At 43.1% G+C, this 21,675-nt stretch overlaps 2 protein-coding genes across 12 annotated transcripts in view; both read left to right on the forward strand.

Annotated features, from left to right (window-relative positions):
- POU6F1 (POU class 6 homeobox 1) overlaps window positions 1–10,415 on the forward strand; it is a 41,988-nt gene extending 31,573 nt beyond the window's left edge. For 5 of the 9 annotated variants that reach the window (XM_064284224.1, XM_023556404.2, XM_023556412.2 and 2 more), the window contains exon 12: window positions 284–10,411. In XM_064284224.1, coding sequence (XP_064140294.1) covers window positions 284–629 — 346 coding nt within the window. In that variant the 3' untranslated portion in view covers window positions 630–10,411. Of the gene's footprint in view, window positions 1–283 lie in introns of all 9 variants that reach the window. The other 4 variants (XM_064284227.1, XM_064284228.1, XM_023556420.2 and 1 more) reach the window with 3 other exon arrangements.
- Window positions 10,416–12,371: 1,956 nt separating this feature from the next.
- The window catches only part of TFCP2 (transcription factor CP2), a 67,149-nt gene continuing 57,845 nt past the window's right edge, over window positions 12,372–21,675 (forward strand). Inside the window, exon 1 of one of the 3 annotated variants that reach the window (XM_023556397.2) lies at window positions 12,372–13,367. In XM_023556397.2, the coding sequence (XP_023412165.1) occupies window positions 13,246–13,367 (122 nt within the window). In that variant the 5' untranslated portion in view covers window positions 12,372–13,245. The remainder of the gene's footprint in view (window positions 13,368–21,675) is intronic. The other 2 variants (XM_023556391.2, XM_003405779.4) reach the window with 2 other exon arrangements.

Consider the following 21,675-nt stretch of genomic DNA (forward strand, 5'->3'; position numbering starts at 1 on the left):
GTGATTGTTTAAAACGGAGTTGCATTATTATCATCGCACTACTGAACTGAGGCCAGGGGAATGGCCTCCCTGTTATAACCTGGGATACAGGACGGTCAGAGGAGCCTGGGCTTGGTCGAGCTGGGGGTGTCTTGGTGGCATGTAGGGGTAACAATGGGCGAGGGCTCACCACATCTGAGAGGAGCAGCGGCCCATTGAGGGTAGTGCTTATACCTGGGTGAGAGGTTTGCTAAAGGGACTGAAAGAATCTCACTGTCCCTTCCTGGGCTTGGGTTGCCCACAGGTTTGAGAAGCTGGACATCACGCCCAAGAGTGCTCAGAAGCTAAAGCCGGTGCTAGAGAAGTGGCTGAATGAGGCTGAACTCCGGAACCAGGAAGGCCAGCAGAACCTGATGGAGTTTGTGGGAGGTGAGCCTTCCAAGAAACGCAAACGCCGCACCTCCTTTACCCCCCAGGCCATAGAGGCTCTCAATGCCTACTTCGAGAAGAACCCACTGCCCACAGGCCAGGAGATCACCGAGATTGCTAAGGAGCTCAACTATGACCGTGAGGTCGTCCGGGTCTGGTTCTGCAATCGGCGCCAGACACTCAAGAACACCAGCAAGCTAAATGTCTTTCAGATCCCTTAGGGCTCAGCCCCCAGCCCTGTGTTACAGCACTTTGTACGTTTCCTGGGAGCCTAGCTGTGACAGCACCTATCATTTTGCCACATGCAGCTGTGCTCGCCCTGAGCGTGAGACTCCACTGTGTGCATGTGTGTCAGATGCCTCCTCCTCTCCCCCACATACCCTACACCATGGGAAGGGCAGAGGGGACCTCCTGAGAACTCCAGGCTCTGGGCTGGCCACACCCAGGAAGGGAATTGATGGTGTCACTGGAGAAGCAGTTTGCTAAATTGGTTTCTGAAAGGTGAATTCTGGGTGGAACCAGAAACTTCCCTCTTTGGGGCAGGGCCATAGCAGCTTCTAAGGCCCGCTGACCACTAGCTCTTGTTTTCAGTGGCATTCTCTTCCCAGCCTTCTTCCTCTGCTCTTCTGTGTTAGTATGGCAGGTATAGGCAGCTCATCCACCAGAACCACAACTTCAGACCCTCTCCTCCTTTGCTTGAGGGCATACTGCCTCAGAGGTGTAGCAAGGGGAATGAGCGCCCAGGGGCAATCTCTAAACTGCACCCCCCTCCAAGTTTCAAGATGAATAGATGTTGATAGGGAACACATCAGCAGAAACACCTTACCCTCTCTTGTCCAGCTGCCTCGGTCAGGCACCTTTCATGTTTGTGGCACCTCAGAATGTCATTCCACAACTCGTCTGACTCCCCCTTCGACTTGTGCCCTGGGGAAAGTGCCCCCTTCTGCCCCCTCCCCACACCTCTGCACTGCCCCCCTGAAAGCACCCAATGGACAAAATTCAGAAAAGTGTCATGTTGAAGGTCAGATTCAGGGCCTGGCTTGACCTCACGGTCAAGGTTCCCACAGCCCTGGGACCAGAACATTTGACCTCCTCGCCCACCTCTCCCTGACTCCTTTGAGGGAAAATTGCACTAAGGCTGACTTTTTTTTTTTAAACCCACATTGGGAGGAGGCAACAGTGAACTCTAGTTGTCCTGGAGTTGACCTTGCTCTGTTGTACACAGGTTGGGAATTTAGTAAATAAGGCCATCTCCAGATTTTCATCTAATCCTGTCCCTGGCCACTTCCCCAACAAAAAGTGCAGATAAGAGAGCTCACAGCCTGGAAAATCCCACTACCCAGGCAAGCAGGCAACTCTGGAGAAAAATGAAGACAGGAATGCTGGCTCTTTCTCATCCCCACACCCACCCCCCAACCCAGTACTGGGACCTTCTCAGAGGAGCCAATTAAACAGTAAACCAGACAGCAAGACCCTGGTAGAAAGGACAACATCCAGAAAGAGCTAATGGCAGCCCAGGAAGGTCTCTTGTGAAAGACGAGTTAACTCTAATTTTCTTTGTAATCTTAAGCCTTGGATACTTGGATAAGAAGAAATCTTATTTTGTTCAGAGTCTTAGACCAGGTTTGTGTAAAAAATCTCCTCAATGATCCTCTAAATCAAGAACATTCCACTATCAGGAAGAATTTTGCCTCCACAGGCGGTAGCTATGGTACTTTGGGAGATGGCATCTCATCTGAGCTGCTAAGTGACACGTTCCCGAGCCTGACTGTGGCTGGGCAGTCCCTAGAACTCAACATGTAACTCCAGGAGGTCAGGAGAGAACTAAGAGATTTGTAGACTGTTGTGTAGACTGTCCCCAAGGGCCACAAGTCACAGGGGTCATCTTCCTCCGTTCTTCACTAATGTTTGTACCCTCCACTGCACCTCGTGTGATACACCTGAGGGAGTGACCACCAGGCCAAGGGCACATCAGCACCTCTATGGGTCACAGGTCCTAGCCCAAGTTCCTCTGCATGCTGTTTCCTTTCCTGCTTACCAGTGGTCCCTCCCTGGCCTTGCAATGCCAGTGTGACCATTCTCTTGATAGCCCTGTCAGTGAGAGGAGGACAGTTGTGTGCCCAATTACCCCCACCTTCGCCCTGCAGACAAAGCAAACCTGCTGGGGTTGGATAGGCACCTTGCCTGACTCAGCCTCCTGGGAGAGACCATGTCTCCAAGGGGGAGGCTCCACACTCTCGAGTTCAGGGTTATCCACCGGGTCTCGATGAGGTGATGCTGGGAGCTCACTTGGGAGGGGTGTTGGAAACACCTTTTCAGTAGGAATAGTTAAAGTACAGACGTTTGTAAAGGAATCAGTGACTTACACTTTAATAAATTAGAGAGATTCAGGTTTTCAATCTTAAACATTTGTATTCAGATATGTTTTCTTTTTGGGGGAGAAACAAGTGGGTCACAGCTGGTGCCCTGGGAGTAGCATGTAAACCAGGGTGTGTCCACGGCAGCAGTCATGCAGGAGGACACCGTTTGTCCTGTGTGGTGGCGAGATCCTGAGTTGCTGGTCTAAATTAGGCTGGCCAGCCCCTCCCTCATCTAAATCTGTCTTCCTAAGGCTGGGCTAGAACTAAACTGTCTTCTTCTCTGCTAGAAAGTTGGGTCAGTCCTTCAGCTGGACAATGTCAGGGGCAGAATGTCTGCAAGCTGAATTCCCCAAGCAGGGAATGCAGAAGTATGCCCAAAGCACGCACGCCAGCCTGTGGTCCGTGCTCTGCTCCCCACTGAAGGGCCACAGGGAAGCAGCTGGGGCCTGGGCTGCTCCCCTAGGAAACTGTTTTTTTGGTAGCATCAGGCCTAAAGGGAGTTGGAATAAATTTTGTTGTGAAAGCACCTTTCTGGACTTAAGCCAGAGCTCAGTGGCTCCTTTGCCATGGAAAGGCAGGAGAAAAGGCAGAAATGGTTTAACTGTTTGTGTGTGTGGTTTTGTTTGTTTCTGTTTAAAATGAAAAGACCAAATCTTTCTGTGACTGGTGAACCAGCTGGGGCCTTTGGCTCTGCACTAACTATGGCATTTTATCCGGGTGGGGTCCAGGGAAAGAATTTGGCCAAGTGGACTGAGGAACATACTTGAGTTTGCAATGAGAGACCCTGACATTTGTGTTCTCAGTAATCCAGCCACCTTCTTATACCCAGAATTCCCTCCTGCCTCTTAGGCCAGGCTCTGACACAGAGGTTCCAACTCTGTCCCCCTGACATGGGGCAGAGCCTGCTGAGAGCTCGAGGTGGGGGTGCTGGGAGGGTCCAGTGGGAGAGAAGCACTTGATGTAGTTGTGTGGAATAAACAGTATTTTTTCTTTTGTACTGATCTGCTTGTTTCTTGTTCCCCTCTCGGGATGGGGACATAAGGAAACCCATGTCAGAGGCCAGGGAGTGGCAAGGAGCAGCTTTTGCTGTCAAATAACTTACAGCTTAGAAAATATCATTCCAAGAGGGCAAGAGTGCCCTGGGCTCCTGCTTCAGAAGGCCCTGCTTGAAGCCCTCCGCCAGTCTTTGCCCTCCCCATGGAACACCAGAGAGTGTGTCCTTTCCCCATGTCTCCAGAATTCCTACTTTCAGGACCCACCTTCTCTGGGTCCACCCTCCCGAGGGCAGGCTGCTGTTGGTGTACACACTCTTAGGCCCAAGGGGTGGCCAAGGGGCAGCCGCTTGTCAGACAGTGGGTTGGATGGATCTTGGATATGCAGACTGGAGTGTCTACACATGTACACGAGGTGCCTTGCAATATGAGATGGGGCTGGGAGTGGGAAGAAAAGGCAGGATGTAGGTTAGGAGCCAGGAAGGGGATACATTCTAACAGAACTTCAAGGAAACCTAGAAGTCTAAATTCAAACCCCATCTTCCAAGTCAATATGAAGGTATACTCACAAAGGTGGGAGGGTAGAACATTAACAGCTCGATTTATATTTTTCAAAATTTAGGGATATGGTAAGTGAACCTTCATTTGTTATCTTACCCCAGGCCTGCCAATCTTAGGGGCAGGCCTGCTACCTGGGCTTAAGAGCTGGGAGAGCACAGCTGTAACAAGGGTCTCCCTCTTTGCTTATCTACCTTATAGGAGTGGGTTTATGCCATGTCTCTCCCCACACCCTCAATGCACACACACACAACTACCTGGCATTGATGGTGTCTGGGCTACATAATCTAAAATGATGAGCACAAGGCATCAACTTTGATTCCATCCAACCAGCTGAGGAAGACACTGTGCTAGGCTCTAGACCATACTCCACCATCCTACCTTCATCCAGAGGGATGATGGATTTCTAAGACTGATGCAAGGCTCAGGGATCAGAGTAGCTTTATAATATCCCAAAATAATGGGACAAAATCAAATAGGCAGCACTTACCCTTGCATGGATCTCGCAACCCTGATATTAGCTATTCACACTGGGCAGTCACTCCTCAGTATTTAGGTCAGGGGCACACAGTAGGTGCTTGGGAAATACTGTTCAAATGACTGAATGCATTTCTTATCTTCTCCTTTAAGGAAATAGTGAGAGCTGAGCCCCTGACCTCAGGCAACTGAGAGAAAGCAGGTACAGGGGATTCAGCTTAGCTAGGCAGGATCTGGACTGTGAAATGTGAGTGTGAATGGAATCTGGGCAGCAACTGGCCCCAACCAGTTGATTCCAAGAGAGGCCAGTGCTCAGCAGCTCCCACCAGAAGAGTCAGTGGGAGCTGCTGTCTCTGGCTCAGACCAGCTGAATGTGGTTCCTGGCAGCTGGCCCGGGAAGGCTTAAAAGGGAGAGGGGTGAGTATGTGGAGGGACTGCAGTTTCTATTCCCAGGCCTGGGAGGGCCATTGTTCTGTGGACAGCTGTGAAGGGGAACTGACCTTTTACAGTCTGGAGAAGGTGTGGCTGGTTTCTGGACTAGAGATGAGCGAGGAAGGGAACCTGAGGTTGCTTGGAACTGCAAGGGCTTGAAAACTTTTCCTGATTTTATTTACTTTCAGCTGTAGGGCCCCTCAGAGAAACAGGACTGGGCCTCACAGGTTCCCAGAATGGGATACAGAAAGGTATGAAGAACTCCAGGTAGATAGTCAGTCCCTCCAAAAAAGGCTGCCTGCCTGGTTAATGGTTTCTTCCTGTATCTGGAGGAAAACGCTCAGTGATTGACCTGGGAATATAGCAACATCAACTAATTTGAGTAATTGAGTGAGAAGAGAAGCTTGGGGCGTGGGGGTGGACCCAGGGAGCTCCAGCCCTCAAGCTTTTGAGAGAACCGCTTTGTTTCAAGAGGTAGGCAAGACAAGTGCTACTGTCGTTGTTAGCAGCCCTCAGGTCAGCTCCCTGCTCATGGTGAGCCCGTGCACAACTGAATGCAACACTAACCAGTCTTGTGCCATTCCCGTGATTGGTTCTGGATCAGGCTATTGTGATCCATGCGGTTATCAGTGGCTGATTTTTAGTAGTAGATCACCAGGTCTTTCTTCTTATTCTGACATAGTCTAGAAGCTCCACTGAAACTTGTTCAGCATCATAGCAAGTCTCCACTAACAGACGGGTGGTGGCTGTACTTGAGGTACATTGGTCAGGAATCAAACCCACTTTTGTCAATAATGATAATAGTTAACCTTTACTGATCACTATGTGCTAGGCATTCTTCTAAACACTTCATGTGCATTATCTCATTTAAGTCTCACAATAGTTCTGTAAAGTAAGAACTGTTATTATACCCATTTTACAGATACGGGACAGAGGCACAAAGAAGATGATGAATCTACTCAGGGTTGTTTTATGAGCAGCAGAACCAGGATTTGAACACAAATGGGCTGTCTCTAAAACCTGTGTGCTTAACTCTGCCCCATTCAGGCTCTGAAAGGTGGCCCTGCAGAACCTGGGATTGTTGTCTGTCCCGATCTTTTCAATAGGGTTTCCACTCACTAGGGCAGGCCCTGCTGTGTCCCATCTCAACAGTGTCCAGTTTCAGGATCTAACCCAGGGAGATGAGATGAACCCTTCACAGTGAACTTTACCTCATCTCACCTGATCGTCCAGAAATACTGAATTTGGAGCTTGGTGCCATAAGTGCTCTGGTTAATTTGTTTTATTATGTTTTGACTATGCAAAGGCATTTGACTGTGTGGATCATAACAAATTATGGATAACATTGCAAAGAATGGGAATTCCAAAACATTTAATTGTGCTCATAAGGAACCTGTACTTAAACCAAGAGGCAGTAGTTCGAGCAGAACAAGGGGATACTGCGTGGTTTAAAGTCAGGAAAGGTGTGCGTCAGGGTTGCATCCTTCCTCGATACTCATTCAGTCTGTATGCTGAGGAAATAATCCAAGAAGCTGGAAGAAGAATGGGGCATCAGGATGAGGAAGACTCATTAACAACCTGTGATATGCAGATGACACAACCTTCCTTGCTGAAAGTGAAGAAGACTTAAAGCATTTACTGATGAAGATCAAAGACCAGAGCCATCAGTATGGATTATACCTCAACATAAAGAAAATAAAAATCTTTACAAGTGGACCAATATGCAACATCCTGGTAAGTGGAGAAAAGATTGAAATTGTCAAGGATTCCATCTCACTTGTGGAAGCAGCAGTCAAAAAATCAAGCGACACATTACATTGGGTAAATCTGCTGCAAAATATCTCTTTAAAGCTTTAAAAAGCAAAGATGTCCCTTTAAGGACTAAGGTGTGCCTGACCCAAGCCATGGTGTTTTCAGTCACCTCATACACATGTGAAAGCTGAACAATGAATAAGGAAGACCAAAGAAGATTTGATGTCTTTGAATTATGGTGTTGGCAAAGAATATTGAATATACCATGGTCTGCAAGAAGAATGAACAAGCCTATCTTGGAAGAAGTACGACCAGAATTCTCATCAAAGTGAGGGTGGCAAGACTTCATCTCATGTACTTTGGACATGTTACAAGGAGGGATTAGTGCCCGGAGAAGGACATCATGCGTGGTAGAGTAGAGGGTCAGCAAAAAAGAGGAAGACCCTCAATGAGATGGATTGACACAGTGGCTGCAACAATGGGCTCAAGCATAGCAATGATTGTGAGGATGGTGTGGGACCGGGCAGTGTTTTGTTCTGTTGTACATAGGGTCGCTATGAGTCAGAACCAACTAGATGATACCTAACAACAACAACAAGGAGTCAAAGAAGCCCTGTGGTGCAACAGTTAAGTGCTTGGCTGCTCACCGAAAGGTCATCGGTTTGAGCCCACCAGTGGCTCTGAGGGAGAAAAGACCTGGCAACCTGTTCCCGTAAAGATTGCAGTGTAGGAAACCCTATGGGGGCAGTTCTACTCTGTCCTGTACGGTTGCTATGAGTCAAAATCAACTCAATTGCACACAACAACAATAGGAGTCATTATTTTTATTATGGGATGAATCTATGGAAATGCACAAAATTTTGGTCTATTGATAGGTATTGCTGGGTTTGCTGGGGAGTACCTGATGGCGCTGCTCCTGGAACCTCTGCTTCCTGTCCTAGCACTCCAGTTTCACTCCTAGTTACATTAGGAAAGGGAAGGGAAGGGAGGGGTAAAGTTCATTTCCTCCTCATAAGTCTGTAAGGTCTTCTTCCCTCAGGTGGAACTGGGTTGAAGGACATTGTCATAGTTAGCTAGTGTGGCTAGAACATAGATACTGCAAATAGGTGGCTTTGAAGAACAAAAATTTATTTTCTCACAGTTCCAGAGGCTAAAAGTCCAAATCAGGGTCTAGGTAATATCTGTTTCCACCTTGTAGGTAGGATTACGTCCACAGGAATAAAGGTTAGAATTCCAACACCTTATTTGGAGTGGGACATAATTCAGTCTATAAGAGGCATAAATATGATGGAAGCTCACCTGCATTGCCTTTGGGAGGGGCCAAGACTTGGACATCTCCTTTCGTTTCACCTCAGTTTGTTTCAGAATTAATAAATGGTAAGGAGGATTTTTCTGAAATCTTCAGTTCATAAAATTAGGCTCACACAATTTTCAAAAAGCACTTGTCTGTCTTTTTCTGAATATTGTCCAGAGGACGGGCTCCATGATATTCCTAGGGAAGTGGCAAACATCTGATGTGCATACTCCCTGTTTTATTTTAAATTCATTCCCTTTGAGCTATCCTTCTGTGGATGAGAAAACCTGCATTGTCCAATATTCCTTCATGAGCACTGTTCATTTTCTAAAAATTCAGAATTATCGCCTTCACCAGTTTTAAAACCCATTCCTGAAAGGAAGAAATAGGTGGGAAGCAGATCCCTTTTAGGCTATAACCTTCCACAGAGGCAGTTAGCATGAGGGTTAGTCACCCAGACTGTGGGGTCAGAAGTCAGGCTTCACCATTCTCAAACTTAATGACCCTGGACAATCTAATTACTTTTTCTAAGCCTCAGTTTCCTTATCTATGAAATGGATTTAAGAATCTAATCTCTTATAGGGGTAATGTGAGAATTAAATGAGATAATGTACTAAAGCACCTAGCTGGGGCCTGACACTTAGGAAGGACTCAGTAAATATGAGCCAGCCTATCATTATTACCTATATTTGCTCTGTTATCTGTACAGTTTCCAGGACTATGCCATGAGCTGGGAGGCATCATGGAAGGCAAAGCTGAGTTAAGATAATCGGGGGACCTGGACTGTGGCTCCTGGCTCAGCTACTAATTTGTGTAATATTTGTTCCTTATTTAAGAATATACTTTTTGTAAGTTAGGAAGCATAACGATGAAAAAAAAAATCACCCATGAACAAAGCTATTATCTTTGTTGAAGCTGCTCCGAGTTCCTCCCCTGCCCATTCCCTGGCCTTTCCTTAGATGTGACTACCACTTGGAATTATGCTTATCATTTCACTCTTTTTGAAAGGAATGTATGTACATTTCCCTAAGTGATATAGTGCTTAATTTTGCTGAGTTTTGAGCTTTATAAAACGATATCACAGTGTATGAGGACTTCTACATTTCCACCCTTAATTCTAGGATTGATTTATTTATGTGGTTGAGGGTAGACTTAGTTTATTCATTTTCACTGACAAAATTGAGTTCAGTATTCAACTGAAATTCAATATTCTACTCCATTCCAATTTATCCATTCTCATGTTGGTGGGCATTTGTTTTGTTTTGCTACTACAAGTAGTGTTGCCATGAATATTCTCACACAAGTCTTTTGGTGTGAATGTGAAAGAATTTTGATAGGGAAGTGGAGTAGAGTTGCTGAGTTATAATTTCAGGACATTTTCTAAAGCGGTTGTAACCCTCTTGATTTTAACCACTCTTGTCCTGAGTCTCTTTCCTCATATTAAAAACATAACAAACAAAATAAAAACTTCTATGAGGATTAAATGAGGCAATATATATTGTTGTTGTTAGTTGCTGTCCAGTTGGCTCCAACCCACAGCAACTCCGTATGTGCAGAGTAGAACTGCACTCCATAGGTCTTTCAGGGCTGTGACCTTTCAGAAGCAGATCACAAGGCCTGTCTTCCTAGGTGTCTCTGGGTGGGTTCAAAGCACCAACCTTTTAGCCAGTAGTTGAGACTTAACTATCTGAACCACCTGGCTGCTGTGTAATATGTAGTAGAGTGCTATTAAAACTATTATATCATAGTAATATAATGTTATTAAAATAGCATTAACAATACATAACAATAGAGTCCCAATCTGAACAGGGAAGTGGAAGTGGGCGAGTGGGAAAATGGAGTTAATATTTATAATTACTACACATATGGCATTTTGGCACCTTGTTTAAGCCTCACAACAATTTCAGGAGGAGGTCCCCGGGTGGTGTAAATGGTTTGCTATCAGCTGCTAATGTAAAAATTGGCAGTTCTAATCCATTCAGTGGTGCTGTGGAAGAAAGGCCTGGCGATCTGCTTCTGTAAAAATTACAGAAAATTCTATGGAGCAGTTCTGCTCTGTAACACACGGGGTTGCTACCAGTTGGAATTGACTCCATGGTAACAGATTTGTTTTTGTTTGTTTATTATTTTTACTAGTGGATGGATTAAAATACTAAGACTCAGAAAGGTAAAGTCCCTTACCCAAGATCATGCAGCTAGTGTTGGAGCTGGTGTTCAAACAAGGCATGTTTTGGCCTAATAGGTGTTTGAAAATATACTGGATATAATGCTGGTCTACAAAGGATTTTGAGCCTTCAAATCTCCATGTGTGACATCTCTTTATCTCCGAACCCCAGACCATTCTTTACCCCAGGTACATGTTTTTAGGTAAAACTGGCTCAAGGGAAGAACATGCCCCAGGGAAGAAAAAAATGGCTTGAGGAGATATTAGGTACCAGGAATTTACCAAGAGGAGGATTCATGGGTTTACCAAAATACAAAAGAAAAAAAAAAAAAAAACCCCCAAAACAAAAAACCAAACCCCTTGCAGTTGAGTGGATTCTGACTCTTAGTGATCCTACAGGACAGAGTAGAACTTCCCCCTAGAGTTTCCAAGGAGTGTCTGGTGGATTTGGACTGCTGGCATTTTGGCTAGCAGCTGTAGCACTTAACTACTACACCAAGAGAAAAACCAAATCGAGTCAATTCCGACCCATAGCCATCCTATAGGACAGAGGAGAACTGCCCCATACTTTCCAAGGAGTGCCTGGTGGATTCAAACTGCCAACATTTTGGCTAGCAGTGGTAGACCCTAACCACTATACCACTGGGGTTTCCACAACAAGATAAACCCACTAAACCAAACCCACTGGCGTTGATTCTGACTCATAGCGACCCTATAGGACAGAGTAGAACTGCCCCATAGAGTTTCCAAGGAGCGCCTGGCAGATTCGAACTGCCACACTTTTGGTTAGCAGCCGTAGCACTTAACCACCACACCACCACAGTTCCCATACCAAGATAAATTAAAAAAAAAGATGGGTTTAAATCCAGGACCCTAAAACAGCACTGGAAGCCGAGTTAGAATCGACTTGACCCTAACGGGTAGGTAAAAGAGAGCTAGTAATGCATGGCTAGAAATGGGGGCATGCTGTCAGGGACTTCAGGTCGACATTGTCTTTCTTTTTCCTCATTCTTACTCTTTTTTTCTTTCCTTTTTTAATTCAAGAAGCATCTTTTTGAAAGTCCTATTGAATGCAGGAATTATACGAGGAGATATTTAGAATACAAACTTGAAAAAAACCTAGTCCCTACTCTTTAGGAGTTCACAGAGAGAGGCAGATACATACAAAATTATAATTCAAGGCAGACTGTAAAAAAATCAGTAATACAATAAAGAACCAATACTTTCACATACAGGCAATGTGTTGTATGAAAAATGCCAGGCTTTGGATCAGTTCTGAAGTCAGCTCTGACGTTGGCTCTGCCAATTTCACCTTGCGTCCTTATTGGTAAAGTGAGGGCCATAACATTTACCTTTAGAATTATAATTCTAAGGTTGTCTTGGAGATTACTGATAACGTAATAAAGTTACTGGCATACAGGTGACGCTCAATAAACAATGGCATTATTTAATTCTCAAAGAAGGAAGGTATGGTTATATCTACTTTACAAATGAGAAAGCTAAATCTCAGCAAGATTAAGCGGTTTATCTGAAGTCACCAAACTAGTAAATGAAGGTAACAGCCCAAACCTGGTTTTTGGAACTTTTAAATCTCAAACCATACCCCCCCCCTTTTTTTTTAATCACAATACTTTCACTCATTTCATGCTTTCCTGTTTTTCAAATGCATTAGGGGGAATGGCGGGAGATAAAATGAATATCCAGAGAAGCCGGATTGAAACTGGGTCTTAATCTCCGGAAAGATTAGTTTAAGGAATGAGAGCATTCAAGATAGGAGGATGAGCAGGAGGAAAGGCGCGCAGCTAGCGAACGTCTGTGAAACCGCCAAGAGCCCGCCAGAGGTGGGAGCGGGTTCAGTAAGACTGCCCTAGGGCCTTAGAGCGGCGAGTAGGTACGCAGCGGATGCCAAGAACTCAAATAGCCACACAGAGGACAGAGGGACGTTTAAACCGCGACACGCTGAACATGCACCGGTTCCCCCTCGAGAACGACCAGTCCTGCCTCCAGGGGCGGAAGCCGTGGCGTGGCTAGCCTATCAACACTCCGGAGGCCGACAAAATCTCTTCTTCATTGGTGAGCGATAGGGTCACGTCATGTTCGCCGGGTCGGCGAAGGAAGAGGGCGCCATGATTGGTTGGCGCCGGGGCGGTGGAGGGGCCTGGCGAGTCTGGGTTTCAAGCTGGTGCTTGGACTTTCCCCTTCCATGTTTCGAGACAGTGGGGCGCTGCAGAGGGTGGGGAGCCGGCTCTAAGGAAACCTGGATTTGATTCTAAGGGCCGTACTGTTTAGAAGGGGTGACCGGAAGTGATATTGGGACTGACCGGAAGCGAGGCCTGGAGGGGAAAGGAGAGTGGGTCCCGAGAGGGAGGGGGCTGCTCGTAGTAGTGGGCGGGGGAAAAGGTGCGAAAGCGGCGTGGGAGCGCCAGACTGACTGCCAGTCGGTGCTGTTGGCCTGTCTGGAAACCAGCGAGTGACCACCACGAGCTCAAAGAGTGCAGTCCAAGGAGTGGGAGTGCGGGAGTCGAGGGGTGCCCCTGGCCAGTCGGGAGTAGTTGAGCAAAGGGGGCCTCGCGCTCCAGAGAGCTGGTCGGGAGGGTTTCGGAAGCCGGGGCAGCTAAGAGCGAGGAGGAGTCAAGGGTTCGGGAGATTAGTTGTGCGAGGAGTGCGTGTGGGGCTTGGGGGTGGCTGGTGGGCACTGCTTGGGAGATCTTGGTTTGGAGTTCTCTACAGTCTTCCCCTGTTGGGTAGAATCACGCTCCGCGCCTTTGTACAAGCAACGGTGTCTCCTGGGGCAAGGAAGGAGCCAGGATGGCCTGGGCTCTGAAGCTGCCTCTGGCGGATGAAGTGATTGAATCCGGGCTGGTGCAGGACTTTGATGCTAGTCTTTCCGGGATCGGCCAGGAACTGGGTGCTGGTGCCTATAGCATGAGGTGAGTGAGATTTTTCCCAGGCCCTGTACCTACGGAATAACAAAGGAAGCATAGAGAATAAGGGGGTGGGGGTGGGAGGTGTATGGAGTTAATGAAGGTGTCTGTGGTTGGAGAAAGGGACTTGTTTCTTTTGTTGCTTTGGATAGTGAGTGTGTGGTAGAAATGGAACAAGAGATTGTAGGAATGTCAAGACTGCCGAGTCAGTGGAAGAAGGAAGAATGACTCTTAATTAGCAACCGGATGAACGTTGAGAGGCTGTTGTGCCAGTGTGGGAGACTTGGAGACTAATGATGTATGTGTAGGTGTGGATAGGTTCGTCTGGACTTGTACAAAGGTGGGACCCCGTAGAACATGAGGCATGTTTTGGGAGTTGGGGCTTAATAATGAATATTGGTTGACTGTTGGAGGTAAATGTGAGACCTTGGTGAAGAAGTCCGCACATCTGTATCTTAGCCCTGGACTGCTTTAAGGCTTTTAGTTAATTCTAGGGTTTCTGAAAGGAGCCCTGGTGGTGCAGTGCTTAAGTGCTCCTCTACTAACCGAAAGGTCGGTGGTTCAAACCCACCAGCAGCCCCGCCGGAGAAAAGACCTGGTGATCTGCCCTGGTAAAGACTACAGCCTAGGAAACCCAGTGGGGCAGTTCTCCTCTGTCACATTGGGTTGCACTGAGTCAGAATCACCTTGGCACACAACAACAGGGTTTCTGACTCTTGAAACAGAAGCTGTGCAATGAAAAGGTGGCAAAAAGAGCTTTTAGATGTTTTTAGACCTTCATGTATCAAGTCATATGTTGATGGTAAATAAAAATCTCCTTTGAAAGCAGCAATACTTCCCGTATAACATGTTTACATGCATTGGCCACCTCATTCCCCACTATAGTATGTTTCATTTACATATGTGCAAGAATCACACCTGGAAATGTTGAAACAGCCACATCTTAGTGTTACCAAACAAAAACCAAATCCGTTGCCCTTGAGTCGATTCCAACTCGTGTGACCCTATAGGACGGAGTAGAACTGCCCCATAGGGTTTCCAAGGAGCGCCTGGTGGATTCGAACCGCCGATTTTTATGGTTAGCAGCTGTAGCTCTTAACCACTATGCCACCAGGGTTTCCATCTTAGAGTTAGATGGAATGTAATCTAAATAAATGAGTCAAAAATAGATCTTAGAACTTCACACTTTCATTGGGTTTATGAGTTTATAGGGAAAGATGCGTCTTATGGGGAAAGTGGACAAATTTTGCATTCCACTAGATCTTTTGAGTGTTAAGTAAAGTCGCTTTCCTTACTGAAGTAAATTATGAGTTTGAACTTAATACTTCAGCATCTTCAAGAATCATTGCTTATAGTTAGAATAATGCGTAACTATTTTAGTGATTTTTTTTTCAGGGAAATTTGAGTTCTGTCATGCAATGTTTAAAGTCATGAGAAATTTAACTTTAGTTTTGCCTGTCCTTGAGCTTTGCATGTCAGTACCTGACATAATGTTTGACAGTTTATGCTGTTGTTCATGCAAAGATTACCACAGGAAAAAGTTTGGTTTTGTCTGGGTTATCAGTTTAGAATGGAAATGATGAACTATAACTGTACTTGTTATAGAAAATAGTTAATATTTTTAACAAACATTTGTGCATCTACTGTGTGCACTACTATGTAGTACTGCTGTGCCTCTACTATGTAGTGCACTACTACCATGTACACTGCCATGTGACCTTACATTTAAGAGTGCTTTCATACCTCATACCCTCTGTGGTCCTCAGAGGTATTCATACAATGACTTGCACGTTTACACACGGGAGAATTTTTTTTCCAACATCAAATCCACAATAGTTTTTTTTTTCATTCCAAGTATTTTATTGTGTATTAGGTGAAAGTCTACACAGCAAATTAGATTCCCGTTTATCAATTTTTATACAGATTGTTCAGTGTCATTGGTTACAGTTTCCACAGTGTGTGAGCATTCTCATTATTTCCATTCCATTTGTTCTGTTTTCGTTAATCTAGCTTCCCTTCCCCACCTTGCCTTTTCATGTTTGCTATTGGGTAAATGTTGACCATTTGGTCTCATAATTCATTGCTTAAGGGAGCATATTACTGATGGGTGATATTACATATTTTATAAGCCAATCTATTATTTGGCTGAAAGGTGACCTTCCAAGTTCAAAGGGTATTTAGGGTGATATTCTTGGGGGTTCATCTAGTCTCTGTCGGTCCAGTACCACCACCACCCATTGCTATCAAGTCGATTCCGACTCATAGTGACCCTATAGGACAGAGTAGAACTGCCCCATGGAGCATCTGGTGGATTTGAACTGCTGACCTTTTGGTTAGCGCTTAATCACTACACCACCAGGGTTTCCTATTGGTCTAGTAGGTCTGGCCTTTTTAGGAATATGAATTTTATTCTGCATTTTTCTCCCATTCTATCCAGGACTTTCTCTTGTGTCCCTGATCAGAACATTAGTAGTAGCCAGGCATAATCTAGCTCTTCTGGTTTCAGGTTAGAAGACGCCGTGGTTTGTGTGGGCTGTTAGTGCTGTGGACTGGTTTCTTCTTTGAGCCTTTAATTTCCTTCGTTCTCTTTTGATCCATACAAGTAGAGACTAATAGTTGTATCTTAGATGGCCACACCCAAGCCTTTAAGCCCCCAGACGCTGCACTACTCAGCAAACTAGAATGTGGAACATTATCTTTATGAAATAGGTTGTTGCCTGAGACTACGGTCCTAAGCCTTTAACCCAGTAAACCAATCTGAGAGTTGTTTGGATATGTCTAAGAAGCATCCTTAACTGTGCCTCCTATGTTCTTTGTTATATGTATGGATATATATGCAGCACACACAAATGTGTACATACATATGCCTACAGATACACCTGTACACGCATGTGCATTTACTTGTGTATGCCTTCCTATAGACATGTATGCATGTATATCTACCTAGGTAGCCACACATTTTTTGGCTGTTGTTACTGTTGTTGTAAAATTGTATATGTTAAAGCATTTACTGGAATTGTCCCTTTGTTTCATGTACTTCTTAGGGCCTTTATTTACCTTGGTCAGGTCGTGCTGATTTCACTGCATTTGGTATTGCCTTTCCTATCACCAAAAATAACAAGTATTTACAAATCGACTCGATGGCACTGGGGTTTTTTACTATCTAGAAAGTCATTTCGCCCTTCCTCCCATCCCTAGTAACCATGAAAGAACATTGCTCTCTGTGTGTATATCTATTGACTCTTTGTAATAGTGGGACCATACAGTATTTGTCCTTTTATGATTGACTTATTTCACTCAACATGTCCTCCAGATTCATCCATGTTATGTTTCACAGACTCCCCATTCTTTATAGTTGCGTAGTATTTCATTGTATGTATGTACCACAATTTGTTTATCCATTCATCCACTTAGGTTGTTTCCATCTTTTTGCTGTTGTGAATAATGTCGCATTGAACATAGATGTGCATATGTCTGTCTCTGTCACTGCTGTTATATCTCTTGGATATATACATAGGATTGGAATTGCTGGATCATAAAGTATTTCTATTTCTAGCTTTTTGAGGAAGCACTATACCATTTTCCATAGTGGTTGTACCATTTTACAATCCTACTAGCAACGTATAAGAGTTCGTTTCCCATAACCTCGCCAGCATTTGTTGTCTTCTGCTTGATCATTGCCATTTTTACAGGAGTAGGATGGTATCGCATTGTAATTTTGATTTGCATCTCTCTGGCTAGTGAGGAGCCCTGGTAGCACAGTGGTTAAGCACTCGGCTGCTAACCAAAATGTTGCAGTTCAAACCCACCAGCCACTCTGTGGGAGAACTGTGTCACCATCTGTTTCTGCAGAGATTTACAGTCTTGGAAACACTATGGGACAGTTCTACCCTGTCACTACAGGGTCACTATGAGTGGGAATCGACTCTGTGGCAATGAGTTTGGTTTTGGCTAATGGCTAATGAGCATGAGCATCTTTTCACGTATTTTCACACATTTGTTGGCCACCTGAATGTACTGTTTGGTGAAGTGCCTGTTTGTGTCCTTTGCCCATTTTTTTAAATAGGATTTTTTGTCTTTTTGTTGTTGAGCTGTTGAAGCTTTCTATATATATTAGAGATTAGACCCTTTCGTGACAGTTTTTAAAAAACGTTACTTTGTTTTCTTGAGAACACAAATGTGTCAAAATTTTAAGTATTTTTTCTCTTTGCTTGACCTTCCTCTTTTTCCTGCCTTTTGCTCTTGCTGTTCTCTGGACTCTAACACACATTTAATTTTCTGCATTTGTGTTAATTAGACTTTGATTCTTAAACTTAAGTATTCAGAGGAATTACCTGGAGTAGTTATTAGAAATACATTTACCAGAACCTCATCTTTAGTGATTGTCTGAGGCACAGACCAGAAATCTGATTTTTTAAACAAGTTCTCTAGATGATTTTGGTACAGGTAGTCCTGGGACCACATTTTGGGAAATACCGACTGGAGAAATTTTTATTCACAAAGGCAATGATTTTTTGCTGTTCCTGTTGTTCCTTTTAATAAGACCAGCGATCTTTGCTTACTATCCTCCACCAATAATCTTCGTCAGCTAATTCAAAATGCCAATCAAAGTCTTCCTGCACCTTCCTTAGGGAAAAATATTCTCTTTGACAATCAATTTTGTAGAATATTTTACCCAGTATATTTGCTTTACCCTACTTCTGTTATTTTCCGTTGCATCTGATAATGGTTTTGTCTTCAGATCTATTTATTTATATTTTATAAAGATTCGTCTTAACTGTGTTTCTGTTTTTGATTCCTGATCTGGCACTGTATTCAATAATGTTCTTTTCATAAATGGTCCTTTAACAGTCTTTTTATTTTTTTCTTTACATTTTTATACATCACACAAACTTTATAGTAATAATAAAGGAGGTTCCTTGAAAACAGTTTGCTAAGTGAAAGAAGCTAGTCACAAAAAATATCATATTAATCCATATTAATATTAATCCATATTAATATTAATCCATCTATATGAAATGTCCAGAATAGACTATAGACTATAGAGACAGAGAGAAAATAGTGGTTACCTGGGGCTGGGTGGGGTGCGGAGGAAATGATGAGTGACTACAAATGGGTATGGAGTTTCTTTTTGGGATGATAAAGATGTTCTAAAAATTGATTTAGTATTCATAGCTCTGTGAATATACTAATATTATACACTTTAAATGGGTGAATTGTATGGTATGTGACTTACATCTCAGTTGAGCTGTTATTAAAAAAAAAGTAACGGAGTTTTTTTTTTCCTTAAAGTTTTTAACGGAAATTCTCAAACATGTATAAAAGTAGAAAAAATTGTGTAATGAATCTGATGTACCTGTCATCTAACTTCAGCAATTATCCCTATGTGGACAGTCTTGTTTTATCTGTAACGCCTATACATTCTGTCCCTTTCCCAGGTTATTTTGAAACAAATTCTAGACATCATAAAGTTTCATCAGTAAATATTTCTGTATATGAGAACTTTTTCTCTTTTCAGATACTAGGCTACAATGCTATTCATCCTTAAAAAAAAGAAAATAATTCCTCAATAACGAACATACAGTCAATGTTCACATATCCTCAGTTGTTTTACACAGTTTCTGGATTGTGTTCATTGCATTCCTATGGTGTCATTTAACATGTTCCTCTGTCCTGTGTATTTGTTCTAAATTGTAGCTGGCTCTAGAGCAGATCAGAGTCAGATTCAATTTTTTTTTTTTGGCAGTGGGCAAGATTATTTCATAGCTGTTTTATACTTCTATTAACAGAGCATAATGTGTGGCTCTCTTTTTTAATTTTTATTGTGGTGAAAATATACTAACTAAACGTATGCCAACTCAGCAGTTTCTGCAGGTACAATTCAGTGACATTGATTACACGATTCAAGTTGTGCAGCCATTCTCAAAATACTTTTCCACATCATTCTACCACCATTTACATAAACTCAGTGTTTCCTAAGCAAAAACTCACCCTTTCCCCCTCTTTCCCACCCCTTGTAACCACTAATAATCTTTTGTTTCTATATATTTGCTTATTTCATATAACAGATCATGCAGTATTGGTCCTCTTGCGACTGACTGACTTTGCTCAGCATAACGTTTTCAAAGTTCACCCATGTTGTGGTACGCATCAGGGCTTCATTTCTCTTTATAGCTGAGTAGTAGCCCATTGTGTTTATCCATTATTCTGTTGATAAATATTTAGGTTGTTTCTACCTTTTGGCTGTTGTGAAAAGTGCTGCAGTGAACACTGGTGTACAGGTTTCTGTTTGCGTTCTTGCCTTCACTTCTTCTATTTATATACCTAGGATTGGTATTGCTGGGTCATATAGTAGTTCTGTGTTCAACTTTTTGAGGACCTGCCTAACTGTTCTCCACAGTGGCTGTACCATTTTACATTTCTACCAGCAATGGATCATGAGGGTTCCAGTTTCTCCACAACCTCACCAATACCAATTGTTTTCTGTTTTTTTGATCATTGCCATTCTGATAGAGGTGGGGTGTTATCTCATTGTGGTTTTGGGTTCACTTTATTTTTGTGATGTTTATTAGCTCTTAATAGTCCCTGGATGGTGCAAACCAATAATGTGCTTGGCTGCTAACTGAAAGATCGGAGGTTTGAGTCCACACAGAGGTCCCTAGGAAGAAAGGCCTGGCAATCTACTGAAAAACCAGCTATTGAAAATGCTGTGGAACACAGTTCTTTGACACTCATGGGGTCAACTCAACAGCAGCTTTTTTTTTTTTTTTTTAATGTATAAAGTATCTACGGAGATCAGAGGAATGATTACGCCAATCTATGTAGAGAACTCAGGGGCGGTTTCACATATGAAAGTCTTACTGGAGGAGGAGTTTGCCAGGTGGATAGTCCAAGCCAAGGAAACACTGTGAGCCAGATCCTGGAGCTTTTTAGAAAGTGTGGTTTCTTATTGTTGGAGTGGGAAATGCAGGTGGTACAGTGCGTATAAAGAGACTAAGCTGAACCAGTTGGTGGAGGTGAGGGGCAGATCAAGAAGAAGAGCCATATGTGCCATGCCAAAGAGCTTATATTTCATCTGAATATAGTGGGGAGCCATTGAAGAATTTTGAGCAAGGGAATATCAATTAGATTTGTTTTTCCTTTCTGTCATTGTTTATAAGTGGACATAATTTTACATAGTTACTACTTCAGTGAAGATGGTTTTATATTGCATTTTATTTAACTGATATAAACTTCATGTTTCTTTGTCATCTTCATAATTGTTATTTGTAAAAGCTGTGTATTATTCCATATTGTGATATATAATTTACCTGGTCATTTTTCTCTATTTTTTGGACATTTATTTCTTATTTTCTACTTTAGTATTGATATAGGAACATTTTCATGCAAATAGGTTTTAGAATCAGTTTTTTTTTTTAAATTTACACATAATAAAACATTAAGTTAATTAAAATGAAAAGTAAAGTTTTGTAAACGTTTTCTCATCTAAACCTCTAATCCTGCTCGCCAGAGAATTATTACTGACAGAGGTTTTTATATTGACTGAGATACTCCTAGGAATTTTCTTTAAAAAAAAAAATAATTTATTATATTTTATTGTTGAGAATATACAGCAAAAACAAACACCAGTCAAATTTCTGTATGTACATTTCAGTGACGTTGATTACATTCTTTGAGTTGTACAGCCATTTTCATCCTCTTTTCTGAGTTGTTCTCCCCCATTAACATAAACTCACTACTTCCTAAGGTTTCTATCTAATCTTTCTAGTTGCTGTTAAAAAAATATTTTAAGTCAAAATAATCCATGTGTATAAGACCAAAAACCCATTGCCGTAGAGTTGATTCTGACTCATAGAAAAAAGTCAAACAGTACTCAAGTTTTTAACCAAAACCCTTCCCCTTTTCCCTGAGAGGCAACGGACTCTTCTATTTGTAGGTAATGTATTTGTACAGCTATTTACTGATTTGTCCTTTGTAGATACTATCTACTGACTTTCTGTTATGATACTTGAACTCCCCCCCCCCATCCTGTCCCTGTAAATTATATTACAAATTTTGGTGGAATCAGTAGTCACTGTTCTTATTACTGTGTTTGTGTAGAAATTAGTTCCAGAGCCCAAAATTCCAGTCACGTTTCTCACAAAGCAGTTTTCACTGGGGTTAATTGCTGTCTAGATTTTTATGTGCTTAGTTTTTTCTCATTGCTAGTTTTCTAAATGCTCCATCAGACCTGTTGCAGTCATTATTTTCCAAATGGTAAAACAGATGATCTATCAATTCCCTTTTTTCTCCTCTGGACACCTCCCTCCTAAGT

The sequence above is a fragment of the Loxodonta africana genome, chromosome 4 (assembly GCF_030014295.1).
Source record: "Loxodonta africana isolate mLoxAfr1 chromosome 4, mLoxAfr1.hap2, whole genome shotgun sequence".
NCBI lineage: Eukaryota > Metazoa > Chordata > Mammalia > Proboscidea > Elephantidae > Loxodonta > Loxodonta africana.